General features: G+C 39.9%; 1 protein-coding gene across 11 annotated transcripts in view; it reads right to left on the bottom strand.

The window, feature by feature from the left end:
• The window catches only part of TRIM9 (tripartite motif containing 9), a 96,271-nt gene that overhangs the window by 48,613 nt on the left and 32,333 nt on the right, over positions 1 to 15,325 (bottom strand). For all 11 annotated transcript variants that reach the window (XM_079130205.1, XM_079130196.1, XM_079130195.1 and 8 more), the window contains exon 2: positions 34 to 129. In XM_079130205.1, the coding sequence (XP_078986331.1) occupies positions 34 to 129 (96 nt within the window). The remainder of the gene's footprint in view (positions 1 to 33; positions 130 to 15,325) is intronic.

Genomic DNA, 15,325 nt, shown 5'->3' with positions numbered 1-15,325 from the left:
GATTCTGCTTTCTGTCCCAGGTGATGCTCATACCTGGATCTGCTGGACCATGTTGCGGAGTTGCACCAGAAACTCCTTGGCCTCTTTCGCCCGGTCTGACAATCCATTCAGTGCCTGGGAGAGCTGACTCTGCAGAGAGAAGAGAGGAAAGCATGGAGTTGGAATCACACAAGGCCACACATAGTTGTTTTCAGAGACAAAGACCCCAGGACCAGGAGTTGTCAGCTTGCTCAGATTCCTATTGTTTGAGCTTAGGTCATTGAACTGACATTGGTTCATGTGGATTCTGTTATGGTTTGGATGTGAAGTGTCCCCCAAAAGCTCATGTATGAGGCAATGCAAGAAGGTTCAGAGGAGAAATGATTGGGTTGTGAGAGTCTTAAGCCAATCAGTGAATTAATCCCCTGAGACGGATTAACTGAACAGTAACTGAGGTGGTAGGGTGTGGCTGGAGGAGGTGGGAATAGGGGGCATGGCTCTGGGATATATATTTGTATCTGGCAAGTGGAGACCTCTCTCTCTGCTTCCTGATCATGATGTGAGCTGTTTCCCTCTGCCACTCTCTTCCACCATGACGTCCTTCCTCACCTCAAGCCTGGAGGAATGGAGTCAATCTTCTATGGATTAATACCAATTGTTCTGGTTGGACCTTTTAGTCACAGCAGTGAACAAAGCTGACTAAAACAGATTCAATTAACAATGGTGTCCAGGCTCCTTCCAGTGGCTCCTCAGGGGTTTCTCCTCTGATACAGTAAAAACTTCTGGCCTTGGCAGTCAAAGGTCCTCACTAATTGATATATACCTAGAATTTCCTCATCTTGATTAAGTGATTGTTTATTTAATACCCATTATTTGCTAAGGATAAACAAACAAAATAGTGAGTCAGATGATCTGATTATTACTGACATTCCTTAGTCCAAAGAACTATCTTTGATCTGGGATTGGAGCAGAAAGGATGAAGAAAGACAAGAATAGAATAAAGAAGAAAGGTTAAGGTTCTGGTATGATGCTCTGGGGCCACTTACATGTGATGACAAAGATAAAAAGCAGGGTCATTCCCCCTTTCTTCCCGTCAATGTCCCCCTCCTCCTCCACGGACAGCCCTGTTGCCCTAACTCCTCTCCACACCAGCCTCCAAACCAAGTCTTGCTCCCTTTCTGACTTCCCACACCACCCTGTCCCTACAGAGATGCAGTTCCCTTGAAAAGGCAATGTGTCCAGGTAAGTACTTGCTCTCCCAGCCTCATTGTCTGCTGGGATGGCCATGGTACACATTGCTGATCAATGGAAGTGGAAGTCGGCTGGGGGCATGCTGACGTGAGATCAGTGTGGCTGATGCAGCCTCTTCCCTTGGCTCCTGACTTTACGATGGCTGTGATGTCTTCTGACTGGCATGTGGAATAGCAAATGAATGAAGTAAGCTCTGTTGGAAAGACAGTGAAAAATTCTGGAAGGGTATTTATCTCTGGAAAATGTCCTTGTTGGTAAGGATTTGTGTGCATTGCTATTATAGGATAGTCTTTTGATCATATTTATAAATATCTGGCATAGAAGAACATTATTATTTATTGATCTGGTTTCCTAAAAACATTTAGGTTCCTGTGGTAAGGGTGGAGGGACGGGGAGAAAAGGAGCCTGGATCCTGATGGCATCTTGGAGCAGCTGAGCCAGCGCCTGCAGCCTCCCACCACCAAGCTTCTTGGAAAACTCTAGTCCCTGTACCAGAGTCTTCCCTTGCTTCCAGCATTGTACTTGATACAGAATTCTTCCTCCATGTAGCCTGGGTATATCCTTCTGTCCCTCACACTGTGACAGACTCCATTTCCCAAAACACCTCCTTGGAAAACTAAACCCTGTTCTTCTCTTCCTTGCCAATGTAATGCCTTATATACACTCCTGCCTTCTTCTTCTTCTTCTTCTTCTTCTTTTTTTTTTTTTTCTTCAGTGAAAGGACAGAATCTTAAATCTCTTGGTCCTGTGAATGTTTTTCTCTTATATTTGCCTTATTAAATACAGACTGGGTAGTGACTTTTAAAAATATGCATGTCAAATGCTGGGAGGAAGCAGTATGGGATGGTAGAAAGAACAGGCTTTGAAAGGGTTAAAATTCTGGCTTTCTCCTTTACCAAGTGTGACCTTGAGAAAGTTTGCTCTGCCTGAATGATTCCAGTGGAAAAAAATGAGAATAGTAATAATGCTTTACCATTGGATTTGTGAGGGGTGAATGCATTCATCTGTGTGAAACCTTCTGCTAATACAGGGTATGATTAAAGAAACTATTCAGACCTCATAAATATTGCCAGTTACTGGCTGTGCAACCTTTTATACATAGTTTTACCTCCACCATAAAATGAGAATAGTACTACTCTTGAGTGTTGTGGTCATTGCGTGAGATACTATATCTAAAGCCCAGAACCCTGCTGGTCTGCAGTACAGGGTACATGATTAATACATGTTGACTTCTATTAACTCTTACTTGCTTTCTCAATCACTGCTCATATGAATGCCTGTTGACTGGAGGGATTCAAAGGATTGGTTCCTGGAACAGGATCTGTTGGAGAATACTCTCTATCACTTATGCTACTAGGTGGGAAGACCAACACAACTGAGTTAAAAAAAAAAAAAAAAAAAGCACACAGTGAGCCTATAGTTGCAAAAAGCCTACTCAATTCTTTACTGGGTCTCAGTTATACCATCATTAGGGGTTAATTTTCTCCTCAAGAACTATTTTCAGGAATCCAGGAGATAAAGGAGGAAGAGAGGGTCTCATTTAGGAGGGCGGCAATAAAATGAGAGACACATTTTAAATGAGAATATGGTTTATGTTGTTTCATTTAGAACTCATACTTCTCTATTTTTTTGTGAATGGTTAAAAGTTTGCTGAGCAATCACAGCTTTCTTCCCATTTTATTATAACGTATGCCTTAGTAACCACACTTGGAAGCAAGAGTACAGAAGTTAAATTCATTTGGTTATACAGAGGTGGAGCTATCTGATTTCTTACATTCCAACCTTATGAATAATTGTGTCTGTGTATCTAAGTCAGACCTGATACCCATGTAGTTTGTTGACCAAGTGTTGCTATATACTTAGAAAAAAAAAATTTAGTAGTAGACCAAGTGCTGGTTTCATCCAGGATTTTATGTGGCAAAGCAATAAGTGAACTGCAAAAGTCAATTTATTCCCAGGTTTCCTTTCTTTGTGTCTATGTTCAGTACTAGTGCCCTCACCTGGCTAATGATTGTTCTGGTATCTGATAAACAACTGCATTATAAGATAAAGGTCTAGAAACCTTTCTTCTAAGCTTTGTTTACTTGTAGAAATTGATCAGGAGACAATGAAAAATCCTGGAAAGTTATTTATCACTAGAAAATGCCCTTTTTGGTAAGGGCTTATATGTGCATTGCTTTCATAGTATAGTCTTTTGAGTGCATTCAGAAGCTATATCTGATATAGAAGAACATTATTACTGATTGATCTGGTTTCCTAGAAACCTTTAAATTCTTGATCTGTGCTGCAGAAATGTTCTGTATTCAGGACCACAGAGCAGACTTGCAAATTTACCACTAGAGCACTGAAGATGCAAATCTGTAGTGTGTGTTTTCATTACAGTGTCTTTGGCTACACATTTAGTCATTAGAGGGAGGAAGGTATGGTTCTACAGGTGTTTATAATGTCTCTACAGTGACTTTCAGAGTTCTTAGATATTCATTTTCTAATTTTCTGCAAAGGTGTCTGAAAGTGAATGAGAGTGGAAAAATGATGCAGCCGCAGAAGCACAGACAGGTTTCCAGTTAAGTTGTTCTCGGCTCAGAGCATGCTCAGAATAACGAAGGTCTCACAGAAAGAAGGCAAGCTGCTGGAGCTTGAAGGAGAGAAACAAAGAACTCCATCTCTTCCTCCTCTCCTTGCATGCCTTTCCCTTTAATTCCCACCCTGAGCCAGGCTTTCCCTGCCTCCAAAAGAAGTGTTTCTATGAGAAAGATCAAGAATCCAACCCTGGAGCAACCACCGAAGATGTTCCAGAACCCTTTCTTAGGCTCAACAAAGGGGAATGAAATTCAATCCACCCTGACCAATTTCTTACTTCATGTGCATGCAGCCATGCTGCTAAGCACGACCCCAAAGAAGACTGGCTCTTCCCCTGTTACTCCATTGTAATAATCATACATTTGTCATTTTCCCCTCAATTTACTACTAATATTGGATGAAACTTCCTGGTTGTCTGAGATCTGAAGTTACAAGTAAAGGGCAGGTCAAAAGGGATCAATCAGAGAGTTGATATGAAACAGGTGAGGCAGCAAATACACAACAGCTGCTCGATGGCCCAGAAGGCGTGGGGCAGCTTCTGGTTCTCCATCACAGTGCACGCTGATCAGGTACTGCAGGCATTGCTGGACCCATGAGCCAGAGCCCACTCCACCTCCTTTCCACGTATCAAGGTAAACACCAAACACAGGAGGAAAGTGGTCACTGATGCAATGGGATTATAAAAGAAGGTGCCTAAGAGAATACCTTTTATTTTTCTGAAGAAATACTGATTTTTGACTCTCATGACCAATATTATACAAGTAAAAAATAAAAGCAAGAAACTCTAGTTGTTATAATGGTCATTTGTTATGACCTAGGAACTCTAACGGGTGCTTTAAATGTATATTCTACTTAATCCCAATCACCACTCTATCAATTGCAGAGGCTTGGAGAAGATATGCCTGAGGTGTTTCTACTCACATGGAACACAACAAACCTTAGTGTGATCCCAAATCATGCCTTTTGCTCCACAATCCCAAAGAAAGGAACAAAAATAACCCATGGTGTAAGCATGTAAAAGCAGAGATGGTGAGTTGATGAGAGCTCATGAATGATTATGCAGGGATCTGATCATGCTTGATTGCCAGACAATATATAAACTATAGCATGACTAGTTCCCTGTGAAATGTTCAGCTTCCTTTTCCTGCATGAAGTTTTTGATTTTGTTTTTGTTTTGGTGAATTTGAAAAAGAATCCTGTCAAAGAGAAGGGTATCATGGCAACAAGGAAGAAGCTTGGGATTGGGGTTCAGAACTGACTTTATCACCTACTGGCCTGAGGTCTTGAGTAGGGACTGGGTTGAGTGGAGAGTGAAGTAAAGGAATAAGAACCAAGTGGCGGGGCTGGAGCTGTGGCTCTGTGGTAGAGCGCTTGCCTAGCATATGTGAGGCATGGGGTTCGATTCTCAGCACCACATATAAATAAAAGAATAAAATAAAGATCTAGCAACATCTAAAAAATATTAAAAAAAAAAAAAGAACCAAGTGACAAGTGCTTGGGAACCTTCAAGGTGAGCTGTCCATGGGTTCTGATTCCCCTTCTAGCTAAAATTTTCATCCTTTCTGCTTGCACGTTTCCTGCCCCATGGAGGAATCTCACCTTGGTTTCTCTGGTGGTAGAGATCTTGGATCCACCTCAACCCCAGCTCACTGGGTAGTGGATGGATAGGAATCCCCAGAGATCAGTCTGCCTGGAGGATTCTAAACTCTAAGACCAGCAGCAGAGCTGGGGCATGCTGGGGCATGAATGGGTTGTGATCTACAAATTGAGAAGCTGGGCCTGGGAATTGAAGCAATAATCTAGGGACATGGTATGTGTGTGTGTGTTAATTTGTATATGTGTGAGTATGTAAGTATATATATATTTATGCATGTGGTTGAAATTACATGTAAGTGTATGTAAATGTGGATGTGTATGAGTGCACAGGAATGTGAGTTCCAGAGTATAAATGTGTGCATATGTGTGATGTCTCATTGGTGGAGTACAGGGAGGTTCTTGGTTTGGGGTGAGAATGGTGTTAGAAGGGTCTTATGGGTATGGATTTTGTCCATTAAAATGCTACTTATTGTTGATTGCTTGTGACAAAGATTCTCTTCTTGCCAAAAACCTAGCCAGGCTCCTTGGAGCCCTCTCTTGACTATAAAGACTTGAACAAATCTTGGCCTATACAGACTTGAACAAACACTAACATAGTGTCTGACAGCTCAAGGCTACATTCCAAGGCTGGACCCAGGTCCACTTAAAGTGCCTGCCTGAGAAAACTCAAGGTTGTCAAAAAAATTTACTGAAGATAGGGCCCCTATCTCCCAGTCTCTGTGGGAGGGTGGGAACCTAAATTCAATAAGCATCCATCAGCAAATGCAGATGAGTTTCACATGGACCAACCCCCTCTTTCCTATTTCTTATAATTTTTCACCTCTCTGGCTATACTGAGTCCCTGCTCACCCTACTCCCTATTTCCACATTCTCCCTTTAAAATTCCCAGTCAGCCCGGCGCAGTGGTGCACACTATAATTCCAGCAACTTTGGGGGCTGAGGCAGGAATGTCGCCAGTTCAAAGCCAGCCTCAGAGCTTAGTGAGGCCCCAGGCAAGCTGGTGAGACGTTGCCTCAAAACAAAAAATAAATAGGGCTGGGGATGTGGCTCAGTGTTAAGTACCCCTGGGTTCAATCCCTGGTACCCAAACACAAAAACAAACAAAAAACCCAACAAATAAAATGCTGAGTCACCCCTGTATGAATGGAAGTTGAGTTCAGTTCATGCTGGACTCTTTCCTCTACTGTAACAGTGTATTATTTATTAAGATCTATCATTACTGCTTAACTAGTGTCTGGCTTTGTTTCAATTTGACACTTGCTAACCCTGGCTCTGACCCAGGAGAACTGGGCCAATCCCAGGCAATGAGCTGGCCTCTCAGCAGCTGTTAACTTGAAGGACAAGTGAGGGAGCATTACTAGGGATGCAAGTCCCCTGCCTAGCTGGCACACCTCTATAGTAAGCAAATCTCACCACGTTCATTGTGAACTTGGCTCTGAGTCATTTGGAAGGCAGAAAGAAGGAGAACTTTTACTAACACACCTAACCCAAGGGGATTTTACCCATCCCCTTTCCCATTCTTCATTGCTAGATCTCTATACACAAGCACACAAACATTCACAGCAAAAGCTAACGCATAGTCCCATTTGCTTCCTTTCCCACAATAATTTCAACACAAATAACCTATTTTTACTCATTTTTAAATCATAAAAAATGTATTATAAATGTACAAATGTCACTATTCTATCAGATGGTAGCAACTTTATCAGATAGATGGGGCAATGGGGACCAATATAGCATCAAAGTTAAAAGGACAGGCTAAAGTCAGACAGAGTTGGGTTTAAATCTCAGCATTTTACTAGTTGTGTGATCATGGACACATTACCTAATTGTACTAGATACTGTGGTGTTCTGCCCAGAATCTCCTCCTAAGGCTATGCATCCTTCTCCCAGTTGCTGGGAATATCAGCCGCTGCTAGAGCACACTAGTTGGCCATCCGGAACTGTCTTGCTGAAGGCTTATCCACTTACAGGGGTATCCCATGACCAGTGACTGGCTGGGGCCTCCTCCTTGATTGGGGGGCAGTGCTGAAGGACCATCCTAGCTGCAGAACCCCCTGAAGATTGGTTAGGACACTCACTGCACATCAGCTTTACCCTCTACTCAATCTTGGTTTCTTCACATTCTTACAGGTGTGTCTACCAAGAGCACTAACAATTACTCATTCCTAAGCAACTTATCAAAAACACTAAGCTTCAGTTGCCTCATCTGAAATATGGGGATGATAAGAGTACCTGCATCATAGGACGATGTTCAGGATTATATGAAATCATATATAGAAAGTTCTATAGAATGTGGAGCATATTTTAAGAACTCAATATATGGGCTATTTATGTAAGAATAATATTAAAATACACATGCATCAAACATTGAAACACTTTGTCATATCATATGTCCTGATTTGGGGTTTGGTCAATGACAGTTATTCAAACATTGAGGTAGGACGTGATATTGCTCACAACTATTTGCTCCCTCTCCACTCTGTCAGTTCTCTACTGTGCCCCTTGAAGATGGACCATGAGTTCTGCCTTACTGTCATCCTTGGCCATGGACTTTTGTTAGCCTAAAGAGACATTGTGATTTTTCTGCCAGCTCTTTTTCTCTTCCTTTTTCCACACAAGTCAGTGTGTGGAAAAAAATAAATAAACAAATAAATAAATAAAATAAAAACTAATTTTGATTTATAGTATTTGTCAATTTTTATGACGTAAATACATAGTTGATATTATGCTATAAACATGACATCACTGAATTTGGAGTTGCTAAGAGAGATGTCAGCTCTTTTGAGCTGTAAGCTGGTATAAGCCAACTCATCCATTGGGCACTTCCCAATGGGCAGCTATGGGCCTAAGAAGCAAAAGATACATGGAATAAAACCTCAGACTGCCTCCAGTCATACTTCATGAGCAAGAAATGAACTTTAGTTTGAATAACCACTGAAATGTTAGGGATTGTTTGTTACTGCAGCAGAACTAATACAAATTATGATTTGTCTCATGGTTTATTCATTTAACCAATATTTATGGATTAAGACCATGAAACACAGTGATTCATGCTTGGAAAACAATGATAAAGAAAATAGACACACTCCCTCAGGAACCATAATATCTCTGAAATGGTCACCATTCTGAGCTTAATAATGTCTATTTAAAAGTTCTCTCTCAATCTAACTACTATGTATATCTATCTATAAAGCTGTAATAAAAAAAAGTTCTCTCTCTGTCTCTGACAAAGGAGAAATATAGGATATTTTAATATTTGAAAACAGAAATGCAGCTTCTTTACCTCTCAGGGAAAATGAAAAGTAGTTCCTTTACCAGCAAGATAATGCCAATTCTAGTCAGAATTTGACCTTCACAGATACTCTGCACGGCTATGATCCATCAAACATAAAATATTCCTATACCTTAGACAGGAAGCCCTCAAACTGGAGACACACATCAGCAGAGCAGTTTTTTTTTTTTTTTTTTTTTTTTTTTTTTTCTGCAATGAGATGGAGGGAGATTTTTCTGGCCTCAGGGCACAGCAAAAAGAAACTGTCACCTCACCCAATATTTAGTGTCTTGGGTGAAAATTGATTGGCTATGTCTGTGCCTATCACTTAGAAGGCTGAAAATAGTGAAAGAACTCATGCAGTGATTGTTGTGATTGAAGGAATGAAACTTTAATAAAGCAGCAGGGGTGCAGACTCTGAGGTTACCACCTCTCTGCCCAGGGTTCTGCAGAGAACATGCCTTTCTATGGATATTCTAAACCCTGATATGTGTGTTGTTAGGCAGTTACCAAGTATAAAACTATGCCTTCCTAGGGCTAAGGCTTTGTGTAAATATTGGGTTTTACATCCTGGAGATGGGCTACAGAATAGACTGTCTCTTTACATATGCTATCTTCTCTTTTGGAGGGTACTAACCAGCAGACTCTGAGTCCTTTTCCAGAAAATGGTTTGCTCTGCAGTTCCTTCTAACTGCCTTCATGTCACACTGGGCCTCCATGGACTTCCCCGTGGTACAGTGTTCTGATCTGTCTTATACTGCCAGGGAACAGTTCTGGGATAAGCAAAACAGATTTGGGATCCATGACTTTTCAGTTGTCTAGATAGAAAATTTCAGTTACACAAATAAAGGCATTCTGCTAACTAATTAAAAACATGCTATTAGAAATATATGCGATAAAGTGAAAAGACCACAGAAATATTTTGCATATAGAAATGCTTTGTGATCTCCTGGAGACTCAAATATTAAGTGTTAAAACAGAATAGATTTATCATTTACCCTGCAAATGTCCAATGAAATCTAGCTAGCTGGGGCAAGATTTTTATTTGAGAAATAACTTATTCTTTTTGATAATATATCCTATTTTTCATCTTTTGAAAAATAGAAACCCTGTATATATTTATATACAGATATTCAGTCTCTATATAATGTATATCAACAAAATTGGGGTCGTATTGTATGTTGACTACTGTCTTGAAAACTACTTTTGTGTTCATCTTGTAAGTTATAAATATTTTTCCATCTATCTAAATATGCTATCACCTTTTATTTTTTTACAACCACCTTTTAATAGCTATAAAATGTTTTGATTATATTTACCATGTACCAGGCACTGCTTGCAATGCTTTATATATATTATCTCATCTTTTTTTCTCAAAATAAATTTTATAGGTGATAGAACAGGATATGAAAATTTAAGTGGTCCCAAACTCATAAAGCTGTTAAAGAGCAGAGCAGTGATTCAAACCCAAGCAGTTTAGATCCAGAACTCCTGCTATTAACTGATAAAATAGAAGATCATCCTGTAAGGATGTCATGATTTATTTATTTAATCTCCTCTATTTCAGAATATTTATTTGTTTTAATTTTGTTGAAAAGTATTGAATTGAAATTTGTTGTAAATATTTGGATATATTCTTGATTATTCCTGTTTCTGGAAGTGAAATTGCTTGATCAACAAACTTTCATATTTGGAGGGTTTTAAAAATCACATTACCAAACTGTCCCTCTCAGGAGTCATCTGCTGAGGGTGGTAAGAGTAATTCTTTCCTGTGTATCTCACTTCAAATGTTATCAATGATACACATTTATATTTGTTTTTGTAACTGGATGGGCAAAGAACAGAATCTCATTTTTAATAATTCACATTTTAAAAATTGACCAGTGTTGGGGGAGGAGAACAATTTTTTTCAAAGCATCTTAATGATCTTTTCCTAGGGAAGGTATAAATTCACATTGCTATTATTTGTGAAGCACTCTGAAATAGTCCTGGCACACAGAGTGCTGTCTGTTTGTTAAACAAGTTAGTTTTTTTTCTCATTGCTAATGACTATCGTCAAGGCCGATGTCACCACCAAGAATGACTTAGGGGGCAAACTGGAAAATTCAGGAATTTCATGGAGAGGAAGTGAAAATTCATGGACACTGGTTTTGGTGGTCAGAGTGTCTGGTTCACAGAATTTCTACTCTTTAAAGTTTACAATCATCATCAGGGCACAGTGGCCCGTGCCTATAATCCCAGCGGCTCACGAGGCCGAGGCAGAAGGATTGCAAGTTCAAAGCCAGCCTCAGCAACTAAGCGAGACCCTGTCTCTAAATAAAATATTTTAAAAGGGCTGGGGATGTGGCTCAGTGATTAAGCATCCCTGGGTTCAATCCCCAGTACGAAAAAAAAAAAAAAAAAAATTGACAATCATCATTTGGTGGATAGATGCAGGCACATGAAAGTGTCTGGTAAATACTCCACGGGCATAGAAGAGAATATACATAAAATAAGGATGAATATATAATGTAAACTTGTAATACATTCTTAAACATAGTTAAGCTTGTTAATTTGGTTACTCAGATAACCTTAATTTTTCCAAATGGATCTCTTAATTTAAGTAGATATCCACAAAACCCTCAAGTCATTTATAATTAAACCAATAGAAATATTTCACTCAATTTTCTTTAATACTGGATTTGGGGAGTCCTCCACCTGCTGCTACATGTGATGAAGACTTCCCCACATTATGCTGCCAGCTTTTCTTCTGTTATAGATACCCAGAAACATGTGAAACCTAGTGACATAGCAACTGTTAACCTGTGGGGTCTGTGTGCCCTCCCACGAGACATGATTTTATTTATATCTACTTGAAAAGCAGCTGTTCTCTGGGGGAACAGGAGCAATTGGAGCCATGGAGTACAGAACTGCATGATACATGCCACCTTCTGCTCCTACCTTAACCCACCCTGAAAAGTGTCCCATCTTTAGAGAGGCACAAACGCCACAAAGCCTGTCATATGCAGGCAGGTGCCCTTTGCAGCCAACTCATGATGGCTAAGTTTGTAACAAAAAGAACCTGAGGGTAGGTATGCTTTGTTCCTTCTATTTGACTATGAGTTTGAGAGGCATGCCGTCCTTTCATAATGATGGTGAACCACAAATTCCTTATCTTTACAAAGATAGAATACAAGGAAAATAATTACCCTTAACATAACTCACCCTTTTACTGCCACTGCTTCAATTACTCTGAGAATTAAAACAGAATTTTATTCTAATAATTGACCATCTTTGTTGGCAAAAGGAAATTCTTTGGGATATCTTAAATAGTATTTATATTAGATTAAGGTTTTTCCATAGTAGTATTGAAAGGTTTGTTAGGATCTAGTACTTATGGGCTAATTTCCATTTGCAATATAATTAGTAATGATCATCAATATTATTCAGAAAAGTGAATTGAAGCTACATCTGATATTTTTCATCCTTTCCCTCAGCATCTTTGTCAATTCATTTCCATGCAAGTGAACTGTAGCTCCAGCCTAGTGAAAATAGGAATGGTTTCCATGGCAACAGTTTTCTCTCTGCTAGTTAGAGCCTTAGATTTGACTCCCACGGAAATAAATCTCACCATGGGAATTGGCTGATTTTGTAAATGACTAAATAACTGTGCAGTCATTTTGAAGAAAAGCTTGTGATACGCTTGCACAAGCAGGGGCAAGTTACTCGAGGTGACCACAGAACCTGCCACTGAAGTCACACATGGAACAATGTGCAGGACATGCCTGTTGTGAGCTGCAGCTTGCTGAGCTCCTGCCCACTAGTTGTGGGTCTGCTCAGCCCTGCCCTACCTTGAACTGCAGTGATGTTTCAAGCCAACGTGGGGGGAATAGATTTGAAAGCAACTCAAAGCAAATTTTCCTGATAAGATGAGATTCCCAGAGCAGTACTTAAGGCATCCAGTATGGTAGGAATTTAATTTCTTAGGATCTATTTCTTGATTAAGATTAGGAGCTGCTATTGTACAAGAGTAGTACTCTTTGCTTTACTACATTTCTCCTTCAAAATTTCTTATTACCGTAAAATACGTTGTTTTTAATTTTAAAATAAAAAATTTGAAAATCTATCATTTCAAATGTTTTCCTAATGACATTTATACAAATCATAACATTTCATACATGTAAGAAAAAATTTCTATTAATCTAGCAATATATAATTAACAAATTGAATTTCAAGTATTTCAAGTGACCCTGTATCCCTGAATCTCCTAAGCCAGGGATTTGTTCTGAATGTTGGGACTCTTGCTGGAGCAGCAAATTCTGTTGGAGACAGGTGGTGTCCTCAGCTCAGGTCTGAGGAAGGGATGAATGTACAGCTTTGAATAAAGATGCGAATATTCAAAATTGTGATGAGCACACTTTGCTAAGTGAGCATTATGCTAAGTGAGTTGGCTTTTTAAAGCCATTGCAAGTATGTGACAGAAATCCCTCAATACCCAGACTGTCATCATCTGCACCCAGTAGAAGACAACGAGGGCAAAGTGTGGTGAAGTCTGCATTTCTGTGTTCTGCACTTTCCTTGTCTCCTGGGCCCATTCCCAGGTGACAACTTCCTCTTTGTCCCTCCTCTAAAGGCTAGAAAGGACCAGAAACGCATTATCCTGAAATTCACTGAAATTCACTCATATTAAATTTTTATCTAAACCAAAGATTTCCCTTTTAAATCTTTTATTTCTCATTGCCAAATGAAATACTATACCTAAAAGAACTTTCGGTAATGTTGAGAAGAGTGGGAACAATTTGGGGAAGGAAAGAAGACCTTGAAATCACGTTAATTTTACCTTGCTGGCTACAAAGGCAAACCCGACCTTATCAGGACAGGATGAAGTTTCTCTCCTCCCATTTATCCCTGGGCATCTTCCTCCATGGGCAAGAACTCCACCTAGGAGGCCACCAAGGGCAGTGGGGGTGGAGGGATTAGTGTACCTTCTCCATGAGCTTTTCCCAGGGCCCAGAGCCTAATCTCTACAGGACAGACCTGCTGCTACAGGCTCTTACTCCAGACTTGTTCCCAACCTTTCTGAATGAACACAAAACTGGCCTCCTCCTCTTCCTCTCTTAACTTAGTTGTCCTCTCTTCCAGGAATGTTCATCTCTATCTCTGCTATCTATCTATCCTCCATAAAATTTCATCCAGTAGTCAATAATGTTAATGGCATATCTTGCCTATGTAAGGTCCAAAAATGCATACACTATATCTTCTATATAGTTTCTCTCTGTGATTTTTCTAAGAATGTTGTTACTGGGTACATCATTTTAATGACATTTGTCTTTATAAATGGCTTATATTTAGAATTATTGCCTTCTTCCCATTTCTAATTATATATTTAAAAGATAAGACTGGGTCTGGTAATAGAGATTAATAACTATGTGGGAGTGTACACATAGGTGCAACTTATCTGCAGTACTCTGGTCCTTGGATTGAATGATGGGCTAAAGGGTATTCGTTACACTATATGATATGTACAGATACACGTAAAGGAATAATACAAAGACCCTGATGATGCTGACCCCAGTTATGTGCATCTGAGCACAGAAGAAAAAAATATTCAGTGAGAAAGGAAACCTTATCTTAGTTGAGTTGTCACTTATCAAGAATCCCAAGAGCAAATGATGCACTATTTATAAAGCTTGCAATTGGCTTCAACTCCAAAATCTATCTTCCAAGACTGATAGCCAATCTTGATTCTAGGGGCATATTGTGAAAAAATTTAAAGGTCTTGAAATACAACACAGTGATGTCTTTCCAATAATTTTGATTATTCGCCCCATTGCCCCCACCCACAAATGATAGGAGTTTGGTATGTAGGTCAGTGGTAGAGGGCAAATGATAGGGGCTTGGTATATAGGTCAGTGGTACAGCACTTGCCTAGCACGCACAAGGTCTTGGATTTTATCCTCAGCAGCACCTCAAAAAAAAAAAAAAAAAAAAAAAGAACTTTAACATGTTAATGGCTAATTGATGAGTTAAGTACAGAGGGAGGAGAGAAGAGGGGGAAGGAAGAAGAGTGTGTAGAATACTTGGTCTTGTAGTGTGTAGAAAACATGGTCTTGTGAGCAGAGGACTGCTGAGACACTGAACTAGGAGGAAGCATCTAAAGGAGGAAGGCTGAAATAGTGGGAACAATGGAGAGAAGAGGAGAAAAGAAATTATGGAGGTGGAGAACAAATTAGAATCGAATGTTAGACCATCTGATCCCATAAGAACACGCGATCAGTTCTGTGTATGGCCCAGAAAGCCAGGTGGCATGGCCTCCTCTAGGGCTAACTCTGAAGAACTAGAGGAGAGTGATGCCACAGAAGCTGTATATGAAATTTAACATTAGGATTAATGATTTAGAGATCCTTTAGCCTCTCCACAGGATGTACACACAGGCTTCATACAACTAGGAGGCTCACTGATTACTATGGTGCTTTTCAGTTCTTGGCAATAGAATGGAACTGAGAAGAGTTGGTGGCTTTGAAATGTCTCAGTGTAGGCATATTCCCCAGAACCCCTAGTTCTGTATGTCCAGTTAGAGTGGGACACAAAAGGGATTCTTGTGGGAGACCAGGAGGAGGGAAATTAATTATCAGCCATTTTGTAGTTGGCAAGTGTTGTTACATC

The sequence above is a fragment of the Sciurus vulgaris genome, assembly GCF_902686455.1.
Source record: "Sciurus vulgaris genome assembly, chromosome: 2".
NCBI lineage: Eukaryota > Metazoa > Chordata > Mammalia > Rodentia > Sciuridae > Sciurus > Sciurus vulgaris.
This window is presented reverse-complemented; position numbering and strand designations above follow the sequence as displayed.